The following is a 27,960-nucleotide window of genomic DNA, read 5'->3' as shown; positions in this document are numbered from 1 at the left end:
TGTCCTAATGTAAAGTTTGGGGCCCAGGAGAAAGGGGGATGTCCTTGATTCTCAGTTGTACTGTAGTTTTGTCTCCTAATGGCCTGTCTGAATAACCTGACAATCTGCATAATTAATTTATCTTTATTGGCCCTTTCCCTCAAATGCCAAGTAAATAACCAACCATCTCTCCCCTACCTGGCTCAGTGACCTTGACAAGCATCAGAGCTGCAAACGCAGCCTGAATCCCATCCGGCACGCTGACTCACTTCTGTATTAAGTGTTGGGATCAGCACAGTTGTTGATTCAGAAGATAAGCCATTCATCCCCCCCCAAAATCCTCCCGCTCACTGCATGGCATGTGAAGGCTTTGTGGTTTACTGAACGTCTCCATTCCGCTCCTCCAAGTCCGCTTGGTGGGCACTCGGCTGATGGCACTGGGCACGGACCTGTTAGTTCACCCTGAGTGAGTGAGACAATCCAGTAAAGGACCAGAGGGGATGATGTCATGTAGGACTTTGCTCATATGGGATCGGATGCTGGAGCCCCGAGAACTGCGTTATGGTCCGGTGATCTCCGCTGTGCTGCCCTCGCTCTGCACGCTCTGCACGGCGTGGTACTGAAGACACCCGGGAGCTGAGGAGCCACACTGGAGAGAGGAAGAGGGAGAGGAGGCACTTTGTCGGCCTCTGACGCGTACCTGGCCGTGTTTACCATTCAGTGTGTGTTTTTCCATAACACAACCTTATTTATCACATACAGTCAGGCATTAGTAATTTCGCAGAAAAAAAAAAAATAGGACTTGCTACGTGGATGCATTTCATGAGAATTTCATTTAGCTGTTTCACCTGAGGTATAATAAGAAATTTCTCTGCCTGACTCAGGGCGAGTGATGAATTATTCAATACAGATGTCGCAGTCATATTTTGTAGGTCCTTCTTTATTGGAAAAATATTTTCACATCTCTGTCTAACCTTGAAATACATAATGGGGGAAACATGGGTGGAAGGCGTACTGTTATTCAGACAGCCGAGGCTGGAACTTTATAAGCATTAAATAAAATGAAGGAAGACGTGTTGGACGTGAAGGAGTATACGTTATGGCCAGACCACTGGTACATGGGGGGGGGGGGGGGGTTACACAGCCTGTGCCCTGAGAGAAGTGGATGTTGTGGTGGGCAGTGCCCGGAGGAGTGGAGTGATCTCAGGCTGTTTCGCCTCGCTTGTCAGGCGGCCAGAAGGTTGACTAGCGTGACAAATCTGCCCAGTCTGTCGCTTCAGCACAGGCCTCTGAGATAAGTGTCTGTGGTCCGGTGTCTTGGCCCAGGCCACTGTGGGTTGGAGCGCAGACTCCAGAGTATTTAACCCTCCGCCTAAGCACATTGGGTATTATTTGTACATCATCTCAAATGAATGGGTGTCTGAAGGTTAAAATGAACTGTTGAAATCCCTTTTGCTCATGCAACACTGACACAAACTAATCTTTGGTTCTCTGTAAATGAACTTGACTTTTAGCCCACTAGTGTCTGGCACGTCATTAGACAAGAAGATGAATCTGACTCAGAACTTTGCCCAAATATTACCTTTCTTGTACTATACTGGATTCATTAAGCTCATCGGGAGCGAGAGTGAGAGCAAGAGAGAGCGCCTTTGCAGATGGATAGACTAGCTCAGCCCTCATTCACACATCCACTCATCACTCACTCTCTTCTCTCATCTCTTTCTCTCTTTCCTCACGCGCTCTCTCTATCCTCACGCTCTCTCTCTATCCTCCTCCTCTCTCTCACACACACGTCTGCCTCTGTGGCTATGGGATCCACTCAGTGATCTATCCGACTGATTAATGATTTATTTACCAATTTGATTATGGGGATAATTTATTGATCAACAAAACTGTAATTGAGCAGAAGGCATGGCAAAATGCCCATGCCTGTTTCACATTACTGTCAAACCCAATAAAAGAATGTGATTCAAGCTGGTAATTGACACTTTCCATTGCAAAGTCAGTCATGTGATGAATGATGAAGAATGAGGTAATGAGAACGTAATTTAGAAACATTTTCTTGGAATGTCAGGCCATCTGTTGTAGCTTTGCTACACATCTTCTGCAGGGGTGTTATTTAAGAGACACAAGAGACACACTTGTGGCTTTGCTCAACAGGACACCAGAGAGATCGGGCTGCCAATTGACCCACTTCATAGAGCGTCATAGAGCATGTGGAGACATAATTTAAGGTATCATGAAAAAACTGTGCACATACCGCGAGACACCTTGAAATGGATTACAGGATGTACTGAATGTGCGCACACGCACACACGCACACACGCACACACACACACATTCACACACATGGATCCATCCTGAGGCTCTCCAGCTGTTTAGGGCTGCTGTGGAGTGCTGTGTGTCGCGCCCCTCATCGCTCACGCTCAGGGTACTTCTGTAATATGTTTCTATTTTGGGCCAAATGGGGAAAGGGCTCCTCTGAAGGACAGAATGGAGGGGGTCAGGTGTGAAGGTCATTTGTTGTAGGGGGCTGGGGCTCTGTTTTAGTGTTCCCATTTTAACTGAAGGTGTACAGCTCCTAGTCACATGATCTGTCAGTAACTGTGGGGGGTGGGCACCATTGAGAGTGTTACCTACTCATTATGACCGCCGCTGCAGCGCATGGGGTTTTTGTGAAATTTTTTTTTTTATTATTATTTATTTATTTATTTTTAATTTTTTTGCACCAATCTTTGGTCGACAATATCATATACTTAGACTTCACTTCTCCACAAGAAACTTGCCATGATTATAACACTGAAGTCGGGTAGGCTCAAAGCACTTTTTGGGCAATAGCTCGACAGTCTTCTAGTCTTCAAAAAATTACTCATTTTTATTGCAAGTTGACCTCTAGGAAGTGCATGATCCTAGCTCATTAAAGCTGATTTGTGGAGTAGTGACTGCTAGTGAATAATGTTCAATGCAAAAAGCTAGCACTTCACTATAAACTATATTGTGACGTTTAAACTAAACCGGACAATACAATACCTCTTTTTAATGATTTTGTTGCCGTTTCGTGATTTCCGCTAAGAAAAAATAGTTCTTCAAGCAAATAGAACTTTAAAGTTTTAGGTGTTGCATAGCAACCCATTACTTGCTGACTTCAAGTTACAATGACTTTCCTTTACGTTAAATGACCGGACTACTTACGGAATGATATGAAAGATGTGAATTAGAAGTACAAAACCCGTTGCCAATGACAGCGGTCATTATCTTTTCCCAGCGGTGAATATCATGAAATTACAGTCCTGCAAACGTTGGGGTGGCCCATTCAAATCAACGGAACTTTTTGGAACATTCTGAAGAGCCGTATAATAATTAATCTTATTATTATGATCCTGTCCTGTTATAAAGGTTGATACACTACATTTAGTATATTGTTTTCAAACATATTTGCCTTCAACTAATTCTTCCTACATTTTAAACATTTGTACATAGAAGCTCACAACCTTTCAAAAAAGGCTCAGATTTAATTTAAGGCCGTTATAAATTCATACTCATGCCTCATATTTACCAGAAAGGTACGGAACTGGCAGGTACGGCTTCGCACTCTATCAGTGTACAACTGCCATATCTACAAACTATAGTTTCTTACATTTACAAGATATACAACAAACCTTTTAGCTAATTTTTGCCAGAAACATTATTATTCAAGATCACTTTCCCCGAAACTGAATTACTAACTTATCTTATTTTACTTAATTCTTGCTCATTCTCAGGTCTGGATTACCGCATGGGTCCATCATAAAACAGTCACAGTGTTTCATTCTTTATTTTTTTTTATTAAATATTTTATTTGATATGTTGTTGATGCTATAATTATGCAGATTATGTCTCTATAATCTTTTATCATGCTTGACAATTTAACTGAAATTTTTGGACAAAGGTACATTTGTTTCCATTATACAAATACAAAAATCAAATTAATGTGATTTAAATATAATAACAAACGCTATAATACGCTTGATTGGTTGTGAAAGGTCAGACTGGGTTGATGGCAAGGCATGCCGGGCCAGGAACAAGACGAACAGACAAAGCTACTGTCTGATTTCAGTCTCGTAAATCCCATATAATAGGCTGTACAGCTGTCTTTTTTTTGTCCATTAACGTGCTTGTTGGCAATTCACATACATTGATATAGATTATTGAATCATGTGTTGATTTGGTGTGACTCCTGTGGGCAATCTACTGGTACTAAATATGTCAGGTAAACACAGGTGGTTGGACTGTGTCGTTTCTTGCTGTGCCCGGGAGTTAAAGGGCCCAGGAGGCTTTTGTGGCCAGGCACCATTGATTTCATAATCCGTTCATGCTCGTTCTTTCACTTTGTGCAGCACTCATATTGCGCACCGTTATGCGGTATGTCTGGTTCTTTACTGTAAAACAATGCTTTAATGTACAGTATTTCTTTAAAATTTATGTGAAAGGGTAGTTCATTTCTGATCATCTCGGAGGTTAGATACTGTAACTGTGCATGCAAGCGTGTCCATGTGATGATGTGGGATTTATCCTGTGTGAGGGGAGCACTACAGACTCAGCAGTGGGCTGGTCCTCTGGGTGAGCTACACCCATCCCCACAGGTTTTATTTATATATATATTTATATATTTACATTTAGTCATTTAGCAGACGCTTTTATCCAAAGCGACTTACATATGTGTGACTTACAATGTATACACATTTTACACTGATGGCACACTGCACATCAGGAGCAATTAGGGGTTCAGTGTCTTGCTCAAGGACGCTTCGACAGGGAATCAACCTTCTGATTACTAGACGACTTCTCTACCTCCTGTACCACTGTCGCCCCGGTATATATATATATATATATATATATATATATATATATATATGTGTGTGTGTGTTTGTGTGCACACAGGCTCAAATGTTTCTGTGTGTGTGTGCACGCAGGCTCAAATGTTTCTGTGTGTGTGTGTGTGTGTGTGCACCCTCGCTCTCGAACACTCTACAGAGTCTATCTGACAGGCGCCCAAATCTCCCAACACCCCCTTTCCATTTCCAGCAGAGCAGTGTGGAAATAAATATTTGACTTCCTACTTAGCCAGCAGCCATTTGAACGTTTCGATGTCGGAGCTCCGCTCAGGTGGCGTATTTGTTTTTCTCTCAAAGCACATTAGCTGCCTGCCCATTCATTGCTGCATATGTGCTTTTTTGATGCTACATTAGTTCATTAATGTCAGCACAGGAGTAATTAAACCCATGTTTGCTGTGTATCCCATCCAGCCTGCTGACTGATTGCTCTGTCAGATGAGTTTTGTTGTTTTTGAGGAAGACTTCCATATTTGTCTTTAAAACTCACTGGGGACAAAGGCCTGTTAGACTTTTTTAGGTAGTCTGACATGCCTTGATGTTTTTGTATATTTCCTCTAACTAAAAACATTGATGCACAAGTGGTATGTATGTGGAAGATTAAAGGTTTCTGGGGGTGTTCTTTTTATGACTAGTGAAGGGACCGGCATAGGTCATAAGAATATGCCATAGTCAATAATTCAATGATATTATACCTAGTTATAATTGTTACTTTTATTTGGATTTAACTAGCATGTAAACAGTTCCTGGGTGAATATACTCTTGGGCTGACCTGGGGAGTGAGGTGTGATATTAGACTCTCACCTCCCCCCCCCCAGGTCGAGACAAAGAGCCCTGCACCCATGGCCCATTTGAATAGACGGTAACACACCTTGAATATCAGTGTATTTAACAGACTGTTCCTCAAGGAATAAGTTAGATATACTGAGGTGAAGTTCTGTGAGGGAGGCTGGATCCTCAGTCTCTGTCTCAATGTGGTCGGCCGCCATTCTTCAAGAATAAACCTGAATCCTGACTGATCAAACCTAAGACTGAATCTTCAATATATGGTATACATTATATCCCATCACTAGGACAAAAGCTTGTGGAGCTTTAAAGGCATATTGACAACAAGAACAAAAAACAAAATATCCCTCCAGAGGGATATAGACCTTAGAGTGTAGGTAACACGTGTTGTTAGTGGTTGAAGAGTAGGGTTGAGGCCTGGGGGTATTTGTTGTGCTTTGGATCTGATCCATGTGTTGTAGTGACCTGTAGGAAAACACAAGACTCAAGCCTGTTTTCCCCACCTGTCCACAGCAACAGCGCACGGTGTACAGGCTGACCCTGGTTAAGGCCTGGAACGTGGACGAGCTGAAGGCGTACTCGGAGCTCATCGCCCTTGGCCAGCCGGACTTCATCGAGGTGAAGGTACGTTAGCCCGGCCCTCTGGCCTCTCCTTCTGGACCCTGGCTAAGCACAGCTGCTTTAAAAGCACACACATTAGCCCTGTCGTCTGAGGCGAGGGGCTGTTGGCTTTACACTCTCATGGAGTTTCTCACTGCTGTCAAAATTACTTTGTCTCGTCAGATTGGTAACTTTTGACGTAAGTATGAAGATCAGCCCTTGTGAGGTGAAATGTATGCAGTGGAAGAAGTGTGTTCTTCTGTCAATCAAACCACAGATTTCCAACACCATGTTCACCGTACTGGCACCAAGTTTAGTCTCTTTGACAAAAACTTGCCCATTGTGGCAGTAAATCTGCCTTGAGCTTCTTGGTCTTTTTTCAGATTCTTGTAAGCCCTCCCAGCTTCTCCCATTTCATTTGGAGGAAAACAAGTTAATTTGCTCTCCCCCTTAATGTATTTGCGAAAAGCAAATGAAGCAAGATCTCTCTCTGATTGGATTTTATTCAGTCTTTAATTAATTGGGAAAGAACCGCTGAATGTTCTGTCACTCTTGCAAGGTTTTCCATGCTTTGTGGTGCTTTTAAGCCTTTGTCTGCCACCGGATATGACAATTCCCTTAGTTAGATGATAGATTATGTATAAACATTTACCAAATTCACCACTGAAACTCTAGTGATCTAAACTCTATGACTGATGCCCTTCAGTTTCAGTCTTTATATAACATATATATCTAAGCTGAACATATGTCTGAATCTAAGCTTTTACCTAACCTAAACTTGTCGAACCACACTTATCTACTTACTTACCCACTTACTTCCCAAAACACTGTAAAAGCTGTGTCATAGTTGTTTTGAATGAGTTTCTATGCTTCCTCTGTTAGTTTTGATAAAGACCAATGCAATACGATATGTAACTCTGTTTATGACATTTAATGCATTTGATTCTTTAATGCAGCTCAAAGAGAGTTTGTATCATGTAGCAGTGAATGTCCAGGACAACAGGCGACGTCTTAATGATGAAGGTTTTTTGTCGCCATAACACCATACACAGTAGTGACTGATATTCTTAAACCCATACTGTAGCTAGTTGGATCTGCAGCACATTATGCTTCATCTGTTAACAAGGGACACAGAGCTGAGCCTTTTGTTGGAGGTTTTTGTGAATTTTGAGAACCCATCTGGGATGTTCCTTTCTCTGTATGGACTCTCTTCAGACAATGAATGTTCTGTAGTCTCTGCTTACACACACAGGCTGCCCTCTCCAATCCAGTCCACAGATTTACAGTTCTGACAGATATAATTTTGCTCAGAGACCCATTTGTGCCTTCACGCTTTCTTCTTAGCCCGGCTCACCGTAGTGGTAGGGGCTGCCAGATTTCTCGCAAAAAAAGCATTAGCAGTCCCATTGAGAACCTTGAAGCAAGTGGAAGCAAAAGAGACACAGAAAATACCCACTTTATCTTATTACATCACTGAGTACTTCAGCTCGCTTCTTCATGTTCAGTCCTCTTCCCAAGCTGTGCTAGCCTGTTCAGTAGCATGCGGCACCACCTACCTGTGAAGATCTTATTTTGGACCGAACCTGGCTCTGATTGGACCAGGTCAGAGTTGGATCTGCTCCTGACTTGGCTCATACCTGCGAGAGGTTTATTTCTGTCTCTTTTGACCGTAGCAACAGCAGCCAATGCTCCAGGTGCCTAGAGTGGTCGATTGTTCCCTGATCAAGGCCCTTCTGTGGCAACTTCTGTGAAACGCACATTGGCAGAAATGTAGTGGGTGTGTAATTATAGATCAGCTAACTTTGAGGCTGTTGCCAGGATGGTGGTAAACTGCTCAATATTTCCTATTTTGTTGTTGCTGCCAACCTCATTAGGGCCAAAGTTTGTATATTCCCTTGACTCCCTTTATATTATATTTATCAGTAATTTAGATTTGGGAGATATTTTAACTTCTCAGGGAGCTTTTTATCTGTTTTTAATATTTGTATAGTATTTCTTAATTTGGTTTTGTGATGGAATAACCATTTGAGCTCCCGGAAAAAATATATATAATTGTTACAATGAGCAGGCATGGAAGACCACATAATGATGGGCAGTGCTGTCTCTATGGTGAGTAGTGGTCTGCTTGTCATATAGTGTACATTGTTCTCTCTATGGTGAGTAGTGCTCTGCTTGTCATATAGTGTACATTGTGCTCTCTATGGTGAGTAGTGCTCTGCTTGTCATATAGTGTACATTGTTCTCTCTATGGTGAGTAGCGCTCTGCTTGTCATATAGTGTACATTGTTCTCTCTATGGTGAGTAGTGCTCTGCTTGTCATATAGTGTACATTGTGCTCTCTATGGTGAGTAGTGCTCTGCTTGTCATATAGTGTACATTGTGCTCTCTATGGTGAGTAGTGCTCTGCTTGTCATATAGTGTACATTGTTCTCTCTATGGTGAGTACTGAGTAGTGCTCTGCTTGTCATATAGTGTACATTGTGCTCTCTATGGTGAGTAGTGCTCTGCTTGTCATATAGTGTACATTGTGCTCTCTATGGTGAGTAGTGCTCTGCTTGTCATATAGTGTACATTGTGTGCTTGCAGCACTGTTCCTGGATGTTACCGTGGCGGTGGGGAGTCTGCTTATGTGAGTCTGCAAAAAGAAACTTGTAGCCTGAATATTTGATAACACAGGGCTGCATGATGGCTTTCATTTTTATTTCATTTGTAGTTTTTAACTACTTTGTTATTGCATTTTAATATTTGGTTGGTTTGGCAGCATATTCCATCGTCATTAAAGGTGAATTGCTTGAGTGTGGAGACTTGTTTATTGCCATTAGGCTAAGTGAACAACCAGTGAACTGAAATTTCTCTGTACTTATGATTGTTGTGTGGTAATACTTCACATTCATGTTTAACATCAAGACACTAAAAAAAAAAAAAAATTGCTTACAGGGAATTACCTGCGTAGTTTATACATTTGTAGTTGTAGTTCACCAAAAGTTCAGTGAAGTAACAAAGGTTAGTTTCAACGAATTGGAAGTAAGCACATGCTGTTGTGATCATGTCTGCTACGCATTGGGCCGTTATTTGGATTTTTGGAAGACTGTTTCCACTTTTGGAATTCCTGGAAGTAAACTTCTAAACCTCTGCCGGGACCATCTCAACATTTTAAATGGGTGTAAATGGGTCATTTTCATTGATATATTTCAGTGCTATGATGGGAGAATTATCATATGGGTCCATTCTTACCATTTTGGTTGAGCTGCAGTATTTAATTTGTGCCTTTTTTTCTTTTTCTCTTAAAGTGAGATAACATAAGCTTTAGATATGGAGCCCAGAATAAATCTCTTTCAATTTACAAAAATTGAATTGGAAATATAGCTGCAGGCAATGGTGAGGGGGCCAAGCTGCCAAGCAGGGTAAAGCTGCCATGGAAACTTGATGTCACTATGGCAAGGGCAAGTACTCGCAAAGTTTTATGTTAATTGCCCAATTGGCTAAGATGTGAGCTCACTTCCTGTCCTATCCTGCTCCGAATTCGATAGGCTATAACAGACCAATGGTTTTGAAAATAAAAAAATCTGTCGAACAACTAGCATGAGACTTTGTCTGAAGATCATCCTCCCAGTTGTCTTCACGCAGTTACAGCTGAATTTGATTGGCTGTAATTGGTGACTTTCGTAAATCGAAAACCCAACATGATTGCCAGATTTTGTAATGATGAAAGCCTGTGGAACATTTTAAAACTTTTTCATAAAATCCAATATGGCAGAAATTGATGTCTAAGGGTGTGTTGAACTCTGCTTGATCCAAGGAATCCAAAGGTACCTCATGTTTTGGTGGCGCTAGGGTGCATGTGGCGCAGACATGAAACTTGCTGACAGGAATCACTTGACTGTCCCCAGCAAGTGTGCCAAATTTCACAACATTTTACCATACGGTTCTAGGAGATGCCATAGTTTCCATTGATAGAAGAAAGAAGAAGAAAAAGATGATGATTGGTAATAAGAAACACATTGGGTGCCTACATTGCTTGGCCCCCAATGACTAGCTGCCGCCACGTGGAGTCTGCCTGGTTTTCTTCCTCTTCTCATTCTGATGTGGCTCTAGTCAGCATTAGAGCTTTCAACTAAAAATGGAGGAACGGATATGTTCCACACCTATGTAAGCTTGAGCTGATGTGTGTCCTGTCCTCCCTTAGCCTGGGTAGATTGTGACACCCGCTCCATTTTAATCCCCCCTCTAGGTGCTTCGTCCCTCCCATGTCCTACTCATCCCTCTGCCCCACGCATAGCCTGACAATATTAGAGTCAGATCAGGTCCATGTAAGATAACCATGACACCGCTTGTACATTTATTACCAGCCCAAAAAGCTGGTTCATACGCCGCCTCGCTGGGGGACCTGTCACATTCAGATTCAAAGCCGAGGCCATCCAAAGAAATGCCAGACTTTAACTATGACATCCTGTTACCTAGCAACAATATTCACTCACTTTGATGCACTGTGGGAACATAAGATTTACGCTCGCCTCTCCAAGGGGATGGAACAAAGGCAGCGAAACAGCAGAAGAAATAGAGAGGGATAAAACCGACCTGCATCGGTCTGTCAGTGAGCTGAGCCCCAAGATCTTATAGGCTCAATAAATTTGCTCTGAAAACCGAGACAAACAGTCTCACCTTAATGGTTTTGTTTTTATTCCTGTTGAATTATGAAAAACAGATTAAGGGCTGGTAGAAGGATCTCTACGGTGTGTGCGCAACCTCTGGATGACTTTCAGTGATTGTCTTCCAATACGGGAAAATTCCATCTTAAATGACCTTGCAGTGGTCAAATGAATATGCATGTGCTTCTCCAAAAGTTGGGACTAATGTATTTTTTAACGGGAGAGAATATAAATAAATAATATCCTTTACAAGAGAGGGAGTTCAGGGCTGCTGTTTAATATGCTTATTGCAGCAGGGGGGGGAGGATAGAGTAGCAGTAGCAGTTGGCATATTGAGCTCGCTGATTGCATAATAGTTGAAGCCTGCTGGTGTCCTGAATATGGACAGTGCAGAGGCAATCTGTTACCCTCTGTTGTGGAATTTACCTCAGTATTGCTTGTCATTTCTGAGTCGGGGTAAGATGTCTCAAGCTTTAACAAGCCATAAAACAGCTACCACAATGGATGCCATGAAACAGGACACTGTTCAGTACATGAAAGCTGGTAATCTTAGCTTGTCTCCCCTGCTCCTCAATTAAAATTCTGAAGAATGGCAGAATGGCAGGTGGTCTTGAAATATTTTCAAGGTCTTGTTTAAGTCATCAAATGTGGTTGGACTTTGTGGCACATGAAGTTATTTTGTGCCGGACTTCATTGCCACCATTCGCTCAGGGGTACCCTTCACTTCTCCCTCAGTCTGCTGTAGCACAATTACAGCTGTACCCAGAGGGTTTCTCAAAGGCGTTTTATGCACGTCTTCCCCCTACTGCTCTGCTGTTCTTAGCATGGCAGCTGGCAAGTGACACACACTACTGTCCTCATCAGATCCATTTCAGCTTGTGTAGTCCGTCGGCTATGAGTGACTGGGCAGGGCTCCTCTCGCTGCTCTCCAGGGGAGGCAGCTGATTTTCTGGAGCAGATAATGAAGTTGGGTGAGCTCCAGAAAGGCTGGTTGATGATGCCTGTGAGTTTCACCACGCTTTACCCCTCCACCCGCTCCTCCCAGCTCACGGGCCCTCCTCAGCGCCTCCCGCTCGGCTCAACATCTGCCCCCGTCTCTCCTCGTCAGCTCGCCTTTGAACCTCCTGCTCAGGGCGCTGGCGAGCTCTTCTGAGCGCCGTTCACACCAGCCCCAGAGGCAGCGGCAGGAATTTAGAGGCTTGCAATGGGTATCTCTCCAGGGATATACACACACACACACACACACACACACACACACACACACACACACAAATACACACACACACACACACACACGCACACACACACACACAAATAAATGTTGTACCCCTTCCCACCCCTTCTCCGAGGCAGTTCTCCCTCACCAGACACTACCAGACACTGTCGTAGTTCACTCTGACAATATGGCTTAGAGATTTGAGCAAGCACACACGCGCAAGAGAGGGAGTGCATCACAGTAACCCTGAACCAAGTTTGAATGAATCATAGGGTTGTGGATAATGCCTTGTTTTGGGTTGTTGAAGTCATAGAACATTAGTGGTATTCTGCTGCTGTTGAAAACTAGGAGGTGAGAATTTGTCTTCAGGAACTGGATCCCTGAATAATTGATAAGATTTACCAGTTATTTGCAGACCCAATTAGAAAAGTCATCCAGTGGTCATTTGTCGGAGGAATTGATTGGCCATTTTTTTTGTAGCAGAAGGATAGTATTCGCATTACTTTACCCCTCATTCAGCAAAGTCAGTATGTAAACCTAGACAATTGCCTGAATTTGTATATTATATGCTGGCTATGTTGTTTTAGTTAGTGGTCTAACTTATTAATGTCAACAAAATGGCATTTTGTACTTGTCCAGTCCTGGGATTCTTAAGATGGATTAATGACCTTGGTTTAGACTGGTAGGAATGAATTATGCGTTTGCTGTATAAGGTACGATTGGTTGTGTTTTGTGTAAAAGTTATGATTTGAAGATGTTAAGTCAGCGAAGCCAGTCCTATGAGCTTCTTTGGCCTAGACTTGTGTTCAGAGCACCTTTGAGTGCCTGCGCTCAGCTAGGGTCTCACACCTGTAGCCCCAACAACCCAAACTCACGTTTTTTTGTAGGTTTGATGGTTTTCCTCAAGTACAAATGGATGCTAGCAAAGTGCTTCCTCTCAGAGTGCCTTAATAGACATTAGCCTGAGTTTCTAGAAAGTCAGGAAGCTTTCTCCCCACTCCCTCCTCACTGTCCTTCACCGGCAGGCATTGGGTGGATGATCTAAGGGTATATTGATTAAAGCATTATTTCCTTTACAATTAGTATTTCACAGGAGTATTAGAGTTGACACCATGATGGAACACGTGAGTAGCGGTACAAATTGGCTGCGGATCGGTGATTCATTGCTACAGGTCGAACTAAGGAAATTCAATCAATGCTGTGTCAGGGTGCTCCTGTGTGTTTCTAGATATAACCATTTAAAAGAAATGTTCCATTGAGTATGTAGGGCAGCACTTGAAAGTCAATTTTTCAACTAAATATGTAGCAACATACTGAATAATATTCTGCATGAATGTATAGCGTTTTCCAATTTTATGCCATGAACAAGTTATTATGGCTCAGAGGCGCTTAAATGCCATTTATCGCTGTTTCTTTCTTGCTCGCTCTCTCCCTCCCTCACTCACTCACTCTGGTTCCACACACACACACACACACACACACACACACACACACACACGTGTGTGTACACAAACACAGGAAGATAAATTCCATTACAGGCGTAAGGAGCTGCAATATTTTGAGTTGGCAAGGACTCTCTCAGAGGGCGCCGCCCCTCGCTCTGTGGACCCTGGTGATTTATAAAGGAGGCTTTGTAGGTAATCATTATTCTACATGGCTACAGTGCGCCGTGGGCCTCATCAATTCTGTGCGATGCTGGGATTATCAGCCTTGGAAATCAGCCACATCCACAAGCTAGAGATAGAAGCAGCCAGGGGGCTTTTTTTGTCATAATCCTCTAAATGCTGCTGTTGTGTCCTAAGGAGGGAAGAAAAGACAGCTATATATATATATATATATAATAAAGATTTTCTACGGTTCCTTCTGCCCTTTTAAATGCTGTGATCAGTACAGGGCCCACCTGAGGCCAGAGGTGTAAATAGAGGCGTCTGCGAGGCCCGGGTAGCACAGGTATTATGGGATGGCAGTTTTGTTGTAAATGGGGTGAGCGGAATGCAGCGCTGGAGATAACTGCGGAGGGAGGAATGCCATTTCTTCTATACTGTGTCCCTTATCAGCTCATTTAAACTGTCAGAATGCAAAAGATTAAAAGGAGGGCTACGTTTTTTTTATCTCCTTTTTAGCTCCTATTTTTATTTATTTCTTGAGATGGGTGTTTTTGGAGGAAGCAAGGAGGAGAGTGGAAATGCAGAGACTGTCCCTGTTTTTCACACTACTTCTTCTTGGTTCAGCTGAGTCTCCCACCCGAGCTTTAGTGTTTATTAATACTGGAGGCTGGAATGGCTGTGGTTCCTGATATCCATCCACAGGTTGTCTTATTGCCTGATAACCTCTCCTTGTCCTTGGTACCAGGATCATTACTGTTATAGGGAGTTATCAGCCCCTCATATCATTCCACCTAGCCTCCACCCTCCCCAGTGGCCAGTGTGTCAATAAGAGGGCTGTCTGGGCTGTTAGGAGACTGACGGCCAAACTGATGTTCTGCTATTGATCTGCTCCCCTGGTTATATACAGACGGCCGTTTGTCACATGGGCTTTGTGATGAGTTCCTTTGTGGAGGGTCACTTCTGTCGGTATTACGTGAGAATGGTGTGCTGTTGCCCTCTTTCACTGTATTTAAAGCTCCCTTCTCTGTGCCCTCCCTCCAAATCTCTCTCTCACTGTCTGAAATCTGTGTCTACTCACACATTCATTATAGTACCCTGTTCCATTGTGCTATACAAGAGAATGTCACATATATGTCAGTAATCCACTTGTTATTCATATAACCCATGTTTGGGCAGCTCTCTCTCCGTTTCCCTGGCAGCTCAGTTGAATCTTGTGACAGTTTTGTCAGTTGTATCCCAAACAACTTCACAAAATGGCCACCCCCATGAGCTTCCTAGAAAGTTCAGAATGCTTTCATAAAATGCATTACTTTGGTTCTCTCACTTGCCTTGGCCCCCCTACACCTTTCATTTGGTAAATATCAGTTGAACGGATAGTAGCCAATAGATAACAGAGGGATAGACCTACAAGTTTATTTCATTTACAGTGCAATTATGTAGCAGATACACGGTTTATTCATTATGTGCCGTCACTCACTTTGGATGTGGGTGTGTTTCACCCAGCAAGTAAGCCTATTGTCCACAGAACAAGTTACAGGAACACTGACGTCTTCTCAGAGCCATCTGACCACAGTAGAACGACGTGACTGAATCGCATGGAGTTTTCTAGTTTGGAGACTTGGTTCTTTGCCGTACTTTGTTCTGATGGTGTTTTTTTCGTGTTGAGAGAACTCCAGATGAGGGGGAGATTTTTCGGTTCATGCATCCTAAAATGTTTCCCAGGCGGCTGCTGGCTTTCACAGCTGCAGGTATCACAGGGCCCTCCTCCCGTCTCTTCCTTTGTGTCTTTGACCAGCAGTGAACCAGAGGCTCTCTATTTCATGTGTGTGATTCATCTACAGTGCCCTCCACAATTATTGGCACCCCTAGTGAATATGAGCAAAACAGGCTATAAAAAAATATGTCTTTGCTGTTTATCCTCTTGGTCTTTCACTCAAAATATTCACAAAAATCTTACCTTTTCATTGAAGTAAAACTATTGAAAGAAAAAAAAAACTGTTGACATTAAATAAATATTTTTCCCCAAAACATGTGTGCCACAATTATTGGCACCCCTTAATTTAATGTTTTGTGCAGCCTCCCTTTGCCAAGATAATAGCTCTGAGTCTTCTCCTATAATGTGTGATGAGGTTGGTGAACACATGAGATCTGAGACCATTCCTACATACAGTATCTCTCCAGATCCTTCAGATTCTTAGGTCAACGCTTGTATACTCGGCTTCAGCTCTTCCGACAGATTTTCTATGGGGTTTAGGTCGGGGGACTGTGATGGCCATGGCAAAACCTTTATTCCGTGGTCGGTGAACAATTTTTGTGTTGATTTTGAGGTGTGCTTCGGATCATTGTCCTGCTGGAAGGTCCAACCACGGCCCATTTTAAGCTTCCTAGAGGGGGCTGTTAGGTTTTCATTTAATATCTGCTGGTATTTGATGGAGTTCATGATACCATGTCTCCTAACAAGATGTCGAGGGCCTTTGGAAGAAAAACAGCCCCACAACATCAAAGATCCGCCACCATACTTCACATTGGGTATGGGGGTCTCTTCTGTATGGCTATCTTTCTGTCTACGCCAAACCCACCTTTGATGTTTGTTGCCAAAAAGCTTTATTTTGGTCTCATCTGACCATATAACTCGGTCCCATTGAAAGTCTGACTTACATTTGGCAAACTGTAGGCTCTTTAGTTTGTTGTTGATTGACAGCAGAGGCTTTTTTCTGGCAACCCTCCAAAACAATTTGTGGTGATGGAGGTGGCGTCTGATGGTAGTTCTGGAGACTTTCTGAACCCAAAACTCAATTTACCTCTGCAATTCTCCAACTGTGATCCTTGGAGATTCTTTTGCCAGTCGAACCATCCTCCTCATGGTGCGTGGGGTCAATTTACAGATAGGTCCTCTTCCAGGCTGATTCTTAACATCTCCTGTCGCTTTAAACTACTTAATTATTTCCATGATAGTGGAAATGGGTATTTTCAACTCTTTAGAGATTTACTTGTGTTGCTCCACAACTTTCCGTCGCACATTGTCACTGTGTTCTTGGGTCTTTCCCATAGTGATGAATGACTAATGGAATTTGGCCTGTGTCACCTCATATTTGTTCGCCAGTGGAACAGGAAGTCATGGTTGACCTCTTAAGAGTTCCTTATCAAACAGGTGAACTTAAAAATGTAAAACATGACTGGAAATATACTTCAGTTAGATTTTAATTATAAGATTTTTCTAGGGGTGCCAATAATTGTGGCACACATGTTTTGGGGAAAAATATTTATTTAATGTCAACAGTTTTTTTTTCTTTCAATAATTTTGCTTCAATGAAAAGGTAAGATTTTTGTGAATATTTTGAGTGAAAGACCAAGAGGATAAACAGCAAAGACATATTTTTTTATAGCCTGTTTTGCTCATATTCACTAGGGGTGCCAATAATTGTGGAGGGCACTGTAAATGCCCTGCCTTAAAAAAAGAACACGCTGCTCACATGCTTCAGAGTAGACTTCCATTCCCCAGGTTTTTAGGCTCTGTATATTCAACAAAATACACACCATGTTTCCCAAACCAACTGCCTCGGTCAAGGCACCCTTCCAGAGAGGGCTTTCAAGGACGTCTTTAGACATAATGTCCTTCCACAGCGGACCAGCTGCCGGCCTCTTTCAGTGTGATTTCCTCAGCCGTGGCTCTGCGCTAATGGACTCTGTTTTATCTTTGCTGTGCAGGGAGTGACCTACTGTGGCGAGAGCTCGGCCAGCAGCCTCACCATGGCCAATGTGCCGTGGCACGAGGAGGTCATCTACTTCGTGCAGCAGCTGGCCAACCTGCTCCCCGACTACGAGATCGCCTGTGAGCACGAGCACTCAAACTGCCTGCTCCTGGCCCATCACAAGGTAATGATACTCTCCTTCACCGTCACTCACTTTCATGTTTAACCTAGTCCTCCCCTCATCTCCGCTCCTCAATGAAATAGGCCTATTTCTCATTAATGGGGAATTAAAATGTTTGACTCATTAAATCATGGGGCTTACTTAAAGATTCTTAGTAATAAAAGGCAGAATAATTCAGTCTGTGTGCCTCCTCTGCTGAAATCCAGTCCGTGCCCGGAGTGGAACAGATTTTTTTACTTAATTTGCACCTGATGCCAGTGCAAAAAGCGGTACAGTACTTATGGTACAGTAGGTCATACCCCTGTCTTTGGCAAAAGTGCTCTTGTACTACAAGAAAATAAATACTGGTGGTATTTTCACTGGTTGCCTTCAGTCCCCAGCGGTTTCACAGCTTTTTTTGTCTGTAATGTGAAATGACAAAGTGTTAGGGTCATGTTGGGTTAGATAGTTTGGAATAACTGTGCGCATATCACAAAACTGCACCCAGCGTAAGCTGCTCTTAAACTATTCAAGTGAATCTCTTACCTGTCCTTACCCTGAACTGGGTTCCTATTTGTAGCTGTTTTGAGATTCATTTGTCGTATTTGCTTTTATTTATTTTTCTGTACACTGCCAAGGATTGTTTTGATCCCCTTCCAAAGCCTCCACAGAATTGATTTGTAAGTTTCTGACACTGCTTTAAACCTTTCCACTAGACACAGAGAAGGCTTCCTCTGTCTTATAATACTAGTCACACTTTGCCTTAAAAACTAATTTCTATGGACAGCCGGTCCATCCTCTGTAAATCCATGGCATTCCTCTCTAGTCTCCTTTGATAACTTTACTGATGGATTGTGTAGGCTGGAGGGCCTTTCATCTCTTTGCCTTTTTCTGTAGATCAGATCCCAATCTTCTGCTTAAATAATGGCATGTACTTATGCCAGTGCTCCCCTCTCGCCTCACTGCCTAACTGTTTTCATGCCACGATATTTATACCCTAATAGCGGCTACCTGCTGTCAAAATGAGATTCCGTCTCACCTCGCTATTGGTCTCAAAGCCGAGCTGTTAACCCCCGTGCTGAATGTCTCTGCAGACATAGAGACGAGACTAGACTTCAAGGCATATAGGCCCCCCCCCCCCCCCCCCCCCCCATCATCTTCAATTACTGCAGCTTTTTTGAAAAAAGCTTCTCCACTACTTTGGCCCAGCTCGATCCTTATTAGCTATACTTGGTAGCATGTCATTGCCCTACGCCCCTTATCTTTTCCTAGACACCAGCCGAAGTCATTCCCCCCTCCCTGTGATGCAGCCCACCTCCTCTCACTCACTCACCGCTCATAGAGCCCAGGCGTCATGCTGAATATAGACACTCATTATTGTGATTGGGGGGTAGAGGACCTGGGCGCGCGCCGTGCGTCACTGGAAGGTAAACTGAAAAGTGGGTGATATGCCTCCTCCTCTAGCAGACCAGCTGTCTGAGAGTAAGAGGACACCTGGGCTCACCTGCAGTACGGGCAGCTTAAGAGAACACACATCCAACGCTGGCATTAGGCGCTTGCCGTGTTTACTGCAGTTTTTAATTATGCATGCACCGAATCGACGTTGGTGCATAACAATGAAGCAGTACCTCGTGTGTTCATGTGTTTTTCAATAGGTTTACATCCTAATCTTGTTTACATGTAAATAGAGTAGCATTCCCCCTGCCTCCCGTGGCTGGGTTCTATTATTCGTATTAATAAGCTGTGGAGGGGCTGGTGTATGTGTGTCAGAATGGGTGAATGGGTCAGATGAAGCTCTGCTGAGAGAGTGAGCCAGCGAGAGAGAGAGAGAGAGAGAGAGAAAGAAAGAGAGAGAAAGAAAGAAAGAGACAGACAGACAGACAGACCTCCCTCCCTCCCTCCCTCCCTCCCTCCCTCCCTCCCTCCTCTCCACAGCTGAAGCCCACACAGGTGCCCCCCCGCTGCTCCATTGGCTCCACAGGCAGCTCGCCGCTCAGGCCGTGAGAGCAGAAAGGGAGACTGAGACGGATGCAGGGCTGGAGAACGATGGAGAGAAGAGAAGAGACCCGCCTCTCCGTTCCCTCAGTGGCGCGGCTCAGACCGCGGGCCGTCCGGAGCGCCGCTCAGCTCCTGCGTAACGCATAGCACAGTGGCCCTGGCTCTCCGGCGCTGCTGAAAAAGCAATTGTTCCCTTAATACGCTGCCATTTCTCACGCAGAAGCTGGGAAGGCCAAAGTCAGTAATTCATCACATTGATTTTGTGCCTCCCCTCCCTCAACTCTTTCAATCCATCCCTTTTTTTCTTCCCATTCTGTATCCCATGAGCCCCTCCTCCAGCGGCCCCTGACACTCGTTAAGACACTCGTTCATTTGCTTTATAGGCTTTGTAAGCCGTGTTTGTGTTGGTCTGCTCTACCAGCATTCGCCCCTCTACGTTTTTGTCAGAGATAAACCGTATCTATCCCCATTCTCGTTTTTTCTCTTGCCCTCGAAGGTAGATTTTTATAGCGGGGATAGCGCCGTGGCCCTTTAAGCTAGCGGTAAACAAGGGTTTAAATCTTCTGCCTGGATTCTGCTGTTTTAACAGTCCTGTAATGAAATAAAGTGATTTAACGGGCCATTGTCTGTCCCAGTGCTGGCTGTGCACATGGCCTTGCCTTTTGTGATTATTGAATAATTCATAAAGGAGGCGGTATTTAAACGTTATGAGCGCTGGAGCTTTTTACAGAGTCTGCAGATGAGCTGGCACTTTAAAAATCACAGCGCATGCCGACTGTAGCCCTCGTGAGAGAATTAAAAACACACTGAACAAAGTTCAAAGGTATTTCTGCTTGTCCTCTTCTCTAGGTCAGTATTTTTCTCCCTGTATTCCATTGTTTCCCTCTTACGTGTATTTAAAATACGATAAAGAATAATTGAAAGACCATTAATGGCGTTTGATTCCCGAGGCGCCCTCTAAGGTGGCAGTGACGCAGGTTCCGCTTGTGGATTGAGGGTAAATATTGAGACAGCTGGGCTTCTCTCTCCTGGTGCAGCCGTGCTCTTTATTTCCCCACAGCCTTCACCATAGATTGCCACTAGTCCAGGGGTGGACCCCTATGCTTATATGGGAGACTGCTGATGGTGATTGGGCTCTACATGAGATGAAAGACAGACGGTGAGACAAGGACTCCGCACTCTCCCAGCCTAAAGGCGGGCGCATACTTCTGCAACAGCGGCTGTGGTTGTGTAAATTGTTGTGTAATTGTTGTGTAAATAATAGTCGTTTCAATTCATGGTTCCTAAAAGGGTTGCGCGTGTTGCAAAGCAATTCACCGCCAGAACAATAGGTGGAGTAACGTTTTTTGTCGAAAGACGACCTAGAGAACGACGTCTTTGTGTGTGGAAGTCGTTGGTTTGTTTATTTAGGCTACCAGGTCTTGTTGTCCACACACACAGTGAATGATGGCAACCGAGAACATTGGGGTTGTAAAAATGTTCATATCTCCTCACCTCTTCCAACTGGACCCGACCAGCCAGGCCGTCTTCAACAAATATTTAGAAATCATACTAGGGCTCAGGCCAGCCATCAGCACGATAAGGCATTGAACATTTCATATTTAAAATATCTTAATTAGAAGTGAAGTCAACATGTCTGATTCACATGATGTAGAAGTTCGTTTATTGACACATATTTTAAGGACAGCCACAGCGCTTTAAAACGACGTGTTTTCATAAGTTACATACAAAAGTGAAAGATAAAAGGCGAGAGAATCGCCAGGTGTACCTTCTCATTATGTAGGCTATGTGTGTTTGTAATACAATGGTGTGGGCCGCAAGTTAACTCCACTTCACAGGTACACCTGGCGATTCTCTCGCCTTCTATCTTTCACCTTCGAATAATTTAACTTTTAAACATGCCGTTTTAAAGCGCTGTGGCCGTCATTAAAAGATGTATTCACACATGTATTCATAACATCAAGCTTTTCGCCCACTACACTTTCATGCTCCGGTACGTTTTTTGCCTTTGTCCCGCTGCAATAAATATGCTTACTTCACTCAAAATAAAACCTACAGTTCTGGCGTTGAATTGCTTTGCAACACGCACAACCCTTGGGGAACCATTTATGTATCTGCAAAGAAATCACATAAATTGCAACATACTACATTCTCAGAGGATGACATTCAAAAAACGTTTACTGCGTCTGTTTGGAGAGAACGCGCGCTAATTCACCGAACAAATACTTTCATATTCATTTTTCGCCACTTCATGTCATCCATTCATATCAATCAATACTACCTAATACAACTTTAACTGTGATGTGTTTTTGTTTCATTTCGCAACTTATTTACTGTATAATCCAAGACAGCAGGTGCCCGTTTGTAAATATTCCACATTGGATGTAGGCTACTGTCAAATCAGAAAGAAAATCAGCTGTCACTCTATTACCTGACCAATAGGCTACCTTTCAAACTCGGTGATATTCACAACTAATTTGTCCTTCATTCTACCTAATATGATTAAACGGCATATGTTATTGCACCCGTGAGGCAAGCGGTTATCTGCCCTCTCTATACTGATTACTGACCAACCAAGCATGTCAATTTTCTTTTAGGTTGATTTTTTTGGTGGATCAGCTGTCTTTTTTGCCACTTGTAGCCTACTGAATCGCCAACCTTTGTATTTCGTGTGTATCCTAACGTCAATATTGGCCTTTCACCCACTTTCCTGCTCCGGTAAAAGTCCGGTAAGTTGTCCCGCTGCAATTAATTCGCCGACGTCAATCAAAATGTTCGCACTATGATTCCAGGTCACATTTTCATCCCGGTCCCCCATCTAATGTTAATACAGTGTTGTAGGATATAATGGTCTTGCTCCTACAGGGTGGATGTGGCAGAGAAAGACAGAGAGCGCCAGATAACCGAACACAACTCTACTCACGCTTGCCTCACGAGTGCAATACCAAACTTTATCATATTTGATAGAATGAAGGACACATTAGTTGTGAATACTATTACCAAGTTTGAAAGGTATTGGTCAGGTAATAGCCGAGTGACAGCTGATTTGACGGTAGCCTACTGCTGTGTGTTTTAAGCAAATGAAATGTGGAATGTTTACAAACGGGCACCTGCTATCGTTGATTATACAGTAAATAAGTTGCGAAATGAAACATAAAACACATCACAGTTAAAGTTGTATGTCAACACAGTGGCATACCACATAACTATCGTCGGACAATAGCCTCTGAGAAGGTAGTATGTTGCAATTTATGTGGATTTGTGGACACCCTTCACGTCTCATCTTTAATCCTCCGATTCATGCATTCATTTCAACTGTTCTATCATCTGAAATATCACGGTATGTCGAAACAAACCTTTGATCTAAACAGAATATTGAGTATGGAATGGGAATAGATCAGAGCAGTATCTTTTACGGCGTTTGACAAATATGCCCCGATTGTTGTGCAAGTGCAGTCTCCTGCAAATGGGATAGTAGCCTATTCCCATGAATTTGCGGTCATTTGAACGTCCTTATACGTGTTTAAGGAGGGGTTGTAAATGTGCTCATCGGACACACACTATTCTTGTTTATTCATGATTCAAATTCTTCTTGGGTTTAACTTGGCTTTTAAAAATGGCGGTATTATGCTATGAAAACCGGAAATGTGAGACTCCAGAAAGGATGTAGTCATCAGACCAGCAGACCAATCACAGCCTTGCAGGCTTGTGTAGGCTTGTGTAGATTTTTGACGCGTGGATAGAAAAATGGGTCGACGCACGCAAGATGTGAAAAAGCTTGCAAGGGGCTTGCAAGGGGCTTGCAAGGGGTGAAAAAGTTTGCGTATCTGTGCGTTTCTCTGAAAACGCTGAAGTATGAATCAGGCTTAATGCGGGGGAAGAAGCCCTCTCCCCTGAGACAACACCCCCCCCCCCTCTCTGATGGACGGCTGTTTATCCTGAACTAGCCTCAGAAAGACAAGGGGTGGAGCGGTGAAGGGGGGGGGGGGGGATTCACACCACCCAATGAAGCAGTAATGAAAACATGAGGGCTTAAGAGACGGGTTCCCCCAGAGGGGATCTGTCAGCTTAAGGCTTCGCCCGACGAGCCAGAGAGATAGCGCCCCGAGCCCTGACTCCTTCAGAAGCTCCAGGTGAGCGGGAGGGAAGAGATAGCAGGGCGGAGGGGATGAAAACAATCCTCGGCTTTGCACAATAGCTGGAGGAAGATGAGAGGAGGAGGCCCTGGGAAATTTCCGGGGTGATGCATTCATGGTCAGGAGGGAATAGCATGGCAATAAAGGTCCATTGGCAGTTGGGATTCTCTAACTGTGTCTAAGACATTTTAAGTGATATATGCAGCAAAAGATGGTGTCATCTGTACTCCAAGAGCAGGGTCATGTTCTTATATTTTCTTCCCTTGACCTTTTACTTCAAGGTGTTTTTTCTTTTTTGGGTCCGCTGGCTTTGGAGTAGACCCAAGAGCAGTTGCTTAAATCTGTTTATTCCTGACTCACAGAAAGGCACTGTGCAAATACTGCAGCAGAGAGTGTGCGTGCGCACGCTGTATGCTACAAGGGAAGGCAAGCAAGCACTGGAGGTGTGCCGCCTCTGGAATGGCATAAAGCATGTAATCCAGGCCCCACATTTACACGGGGGAGTTGATTATGTCTGGAGAGAAAGAGAAGGAGGAGTGGGACTACTGCATCGAAAGAGAGACAAAAAGAGAGAGAGAGAGAGAGAGAGAGAGAGAGAGAGAGAGGCAAAGACAAAGACAAAGACAGAGAGAGAGAGAGAGAGGCAGAGAGAGAGAGAGAGAGAGAGAGAGAGAGAGAGAGAGAGAGAGAGAGAGAGAGAGAGAGAGAGAGAGAGAGAGAGAGAGAGAGAGAGAGAGAGAGAGAGAGAGAGAGAGAGAGAGAGAGAGAGAGAGAGAGAGAGAGAGAGAGAAAGACGCAAAGACAGAGACTCCACGCCTGCAGCTGATTGCATCGCAACAGCCCAGGATGGATTGCAGGCATCTTTCTACACTTGTGTGGTGTGAAATGCAATCAGCACAACTAACTCCTGGCTCGCCCTCTCCCCCAAACACACACACACTTGCACCCCATGCTTGGTGCAGCATTGTTTGCGATGAAAATGGATGAGCAGAGACGGCTGTGATGGATGAAGAAGGACATGAGCTCAGGCAGCCTTTGAAGGAGATGAGCTCAGGCAGCCTTTGAAGCACACAAGTAGGTCCAGACGAGCAAGTGCAGCAAGCCACTCTTGGGCATATAAACATGAGGAAAGCAAGTTTGATTATTTTCTTTTGAGAGCCTTTGCACTTAGTAGGAAAGAACCCCCCTGTGCAATAGACTGTCAACAGGTGTTGTAAAAACAGACTAAATCGATATAATAGTTTGTCTTCACTTCACAGTCAAACATACTTCTACCTGTCATCCTTGTTCTTGTGCTGTGAGGCAAAGCTTACACTAGATCTGTCTCAGAAATGATCTGGTTTTATCAGGGGACAGTTTTCACCTTCTTTGGTGTTTATTTTCAAGGGCATGTTCCTATCCATGTGCAGCAAACAGCTTGTAGCGCACAGCAGGCAATGAAGGCAGCATGTCATCACTTTTTAATTAAATCAGGCCATTCAAATGATTACTTATGCAGTGCAATTAAAAAATAGCTCAGATCGGTTAAATCAGTCAAAACAACTAAAAACTGTTAAACTGTCGCTTTGAAACTGTTAAACTGTATCTTTAAAACATTTTGACACTTCGTATTGGGACAACAAATACCACTTCAATGGCATAGCGAAAAGTAAACCATATTTTATGGCCTCTCCATATAACAGATGGTATTAAGAAATGTCTTACATGTCAGAGAGAGGAAAATAGTACATTACAGTGGCATTCAGTGCCCCAACATTTAACATTTGATAATATAGGCTCGTGGCATTTTAGGCCCATGCCCTTATTCTGACCCTGGATTGCATCATCATTTGCATTCCTTGAATCCATGCTTTGAATCCTCAGGTTGTTCAGCTCCCTTATTTATTCCCAGTCAGGGGTGACAAATGCAGCCGGGGGTGTGGGGCGAGGACCAGCGCTGACCCCCTCTCGTAAACATTTTGACAGAGGCCGTCTGACAGCGAGGGGAACTAAATTAGGATTTGATGCGCTCCCCTGGCTTGCATCACCTAACTGATGCCGCTGTCAGCTCCGCCACCCCTCAGGGAGCTGACCGGGGCCCACTGTGATTAATCACTCAGAGAGCTATCGCTCACCTGCTGTCTATCTCTCTCTCCCCCCTGTCCTTTCTCCTCTCAGTTCAAAGTTGACGGGGAGTGGTGGACGTGGATCGACTACGACCGCTTCCAAGAGCTGGTCCAGGCCCACGAGGAGAGTGGCGGCGCCAGAACCTTCTCCGCCTCGGACTACATGGCCAAGACGCCCAGCTGGGCCCAGTTCGGCGGCAGCGAGAGAGGCTTCGACCCCTCGGACACTCGCTTCCAGCGGAAGAACAAGACCAAAGACATCTCGGGCTGCTGACGCAGAAGAGCCCCGCACACCTTGCACGACTCTCCCATCACGAATCGGGAGGCTTTTAGGCGCTAACTCTTTTTTCTTTTTTCTTTTGAGGAAGCCTCTGTCAGATTCCAGACACTCTGCTTGAGCCAGATGTCGCCATGAACATAAAACACTGATTTAACAGCCACTCTTCATGATGAGACTAGTTGACACAGGAACTGACGTTTCTCATCGAGTGACATTTGCATAGTGAGGAGGACTGTCCCTTTATTTGGACAGTAGTTCATTATTCTCTTTCAGTTGTTGACGTCCATGCCGAATCATCTTTTTATGAAGACTTCATGCTATCAGGATTCACTGGGTAACCCAACACTAAAGCACAATGATAGGTGCTTGTTAGGCAGAACAATTATCAAATATGCCGTGTGGCAAAGATGGGGCTGCTAGTCCATGTTCAAACACCCCCGTACTGCCGTACAGCTGGTATTTGCTGAGTTGGGTTGAGCTTTACAGCGCACATTTAAAGAGCCATGTGTTTCGCCGTCTTTTTCTGATCTTCTGATTTTATCTACTTCTCTTCTTTGTATTGTAGATTTTTATTGGAGTTTTCTTTTTTCTCTTATTTTTTGTTTGTGTTTCCTTTTTACTTGAGTCATTCTCGTTGGTATGTCCTAAAAGAGCCAGTCTTTCTTCTTTTGTTTTTTTTTTTATTATTTTTTCGCTCCCTGTAGCTTAAAATGTTATGCTGTTATAAGCTGTCTTGTCCCGAGAAGATTCTTGATTCTTCCCCTTTCACTGTGATCATTCCATATTTTAGGCGTTCTTGAATAATAGCACATATTCACTCATGAGCTGTCTTTACCATTGCACACTCAAGAGTAGTTTGAATTCCACGTAAGAATGCTTAATGTAGTAAGTCCAAAATCAATATTGTACGGCCCAAGAGAAACCCAAGTCTCCTGGGGAGTTAATGTATGTGGTTCAGAAAACCAAACATTGTCGAAAGTTATTGTCCCACACAGCACTATATCTGTGACAACGTCAGCTTGTGGTTTAGTCAGATTACATTCCAAATATTTAATGTAGATAATGCAGAATGTTAATTGCCCCTACTCTCCACAAATGTCACATCGGGAGTGTCATAACTTGATCATGTCAGTTCCCTCAGGTAAATTAAGTCTTGTGAATTCTGGGAGCATCCCCCCCCCTAAAACAAGCTCTGTGCTCTGAATGCCTGGCTGAGATTGACATTTCTTGAGAAATGAATATGCTATAGTGTGGAGAAATGTACAATTTCACCAGCTTGAGATTTCGGCTCGCTGTGCTCGAGAGTGCTTGAGATGACAGTTTCCTGACGGGCACAAGGAACTTTTCGGCGCAGCCAACCCAAGTTACTTTCTGTGGATGTTTGCACTTTTTTTTTGTACAGGCTTTCCATGCCGAACCTCTCTGGCAGCTCGGCGTGTTTTCCGCGCGTCAGTCAGAGATGGCTGCAGGGGCCGCCGACAGGTCAGCGGCTCGTCTCCGCCCGTTTTCGGCTCTAATTACCCGCCTGACCTGCTCTCCGGAACACCACCGCTGCTGCAGCTGCAGCCGCCGAGCTCCTCGAGAGCGGGGAGGGTGCCGCAGGCAGGCGGAGCTAATAGGCCTCATTTGCATCCAACTGATAGGAGGGCCGCGTCCCCTGCGTCCGCTTCGCTCCTCCACCACGCAGCAGCGTGAGCCACTGCCCAACCCCAGTCTGCTGTCAAATATAATAGTTTTAGTTTTGAGATGCAAGATGTCGTTGTCTTTGCTTGCCTACAGTTTTTCATTCACTGATTGATTTGTGAAATTTACATTAAAGATGTAATTGATGACCGTGTCTGTTGAGCATCACACTGATTCTCTTCGCTCCATGCCCTACAT

General features: G+C 44.0%; 1 protein-coding gene across 2 annotated transcripts in view; it reads left to right on the top strand.

Moving 5' to 3' along the window:
- tyw1 (tRNA-yW synthesizing protein 1 homolog (S. cerevisiae)) overlaps positions 1-27,911 on the top strand; it is a 66,515-nt gene extending 38,604 nt beyond the window's left edge. For both annotated transcript variants that reach the window (XM_031573424.2, XM_042708709.1), the window contains 3 exons: positions 6,150-6,260; positions 17,417-17,584; positions 25,852-27,911. In XM_031573424.2, the coding sequence (XP_031429284.1) occupies positions 6,150-6,260; positions 17,417-17,584; positions 25,852-26,073 (501 nt within the window). In that variant the 3' untranslated portion in view covers positions 26,074-27,911. The remainder of the gene's footprint in view (positions 1-6,149; positions 6,261-17,416; positions 17,585-25,851) is intronic.
- Positions 27,912-27,960: the final 49 nt, after the last annotated feature.

Source organism: Clupea harengus, chromosome 9 (assembly GCF_900700415.2).
Source record: "Clupea harengus chromosome 9, Ch_v2.0.2, whole genome shotgun sequence".
Classification (NCBI taxonomy): domain Eukaryota; kingdom Metazoa; phylum Chordata; class Actinopteri; order Clupeiformes; family Clupeidae; genus Clupea; species Clupea harengus.
The sequence above is the reverse complement of the archived record's forward strand: the minus strand, read 5'-3'. Positions and strand labels throughout refer to the sequence as shown.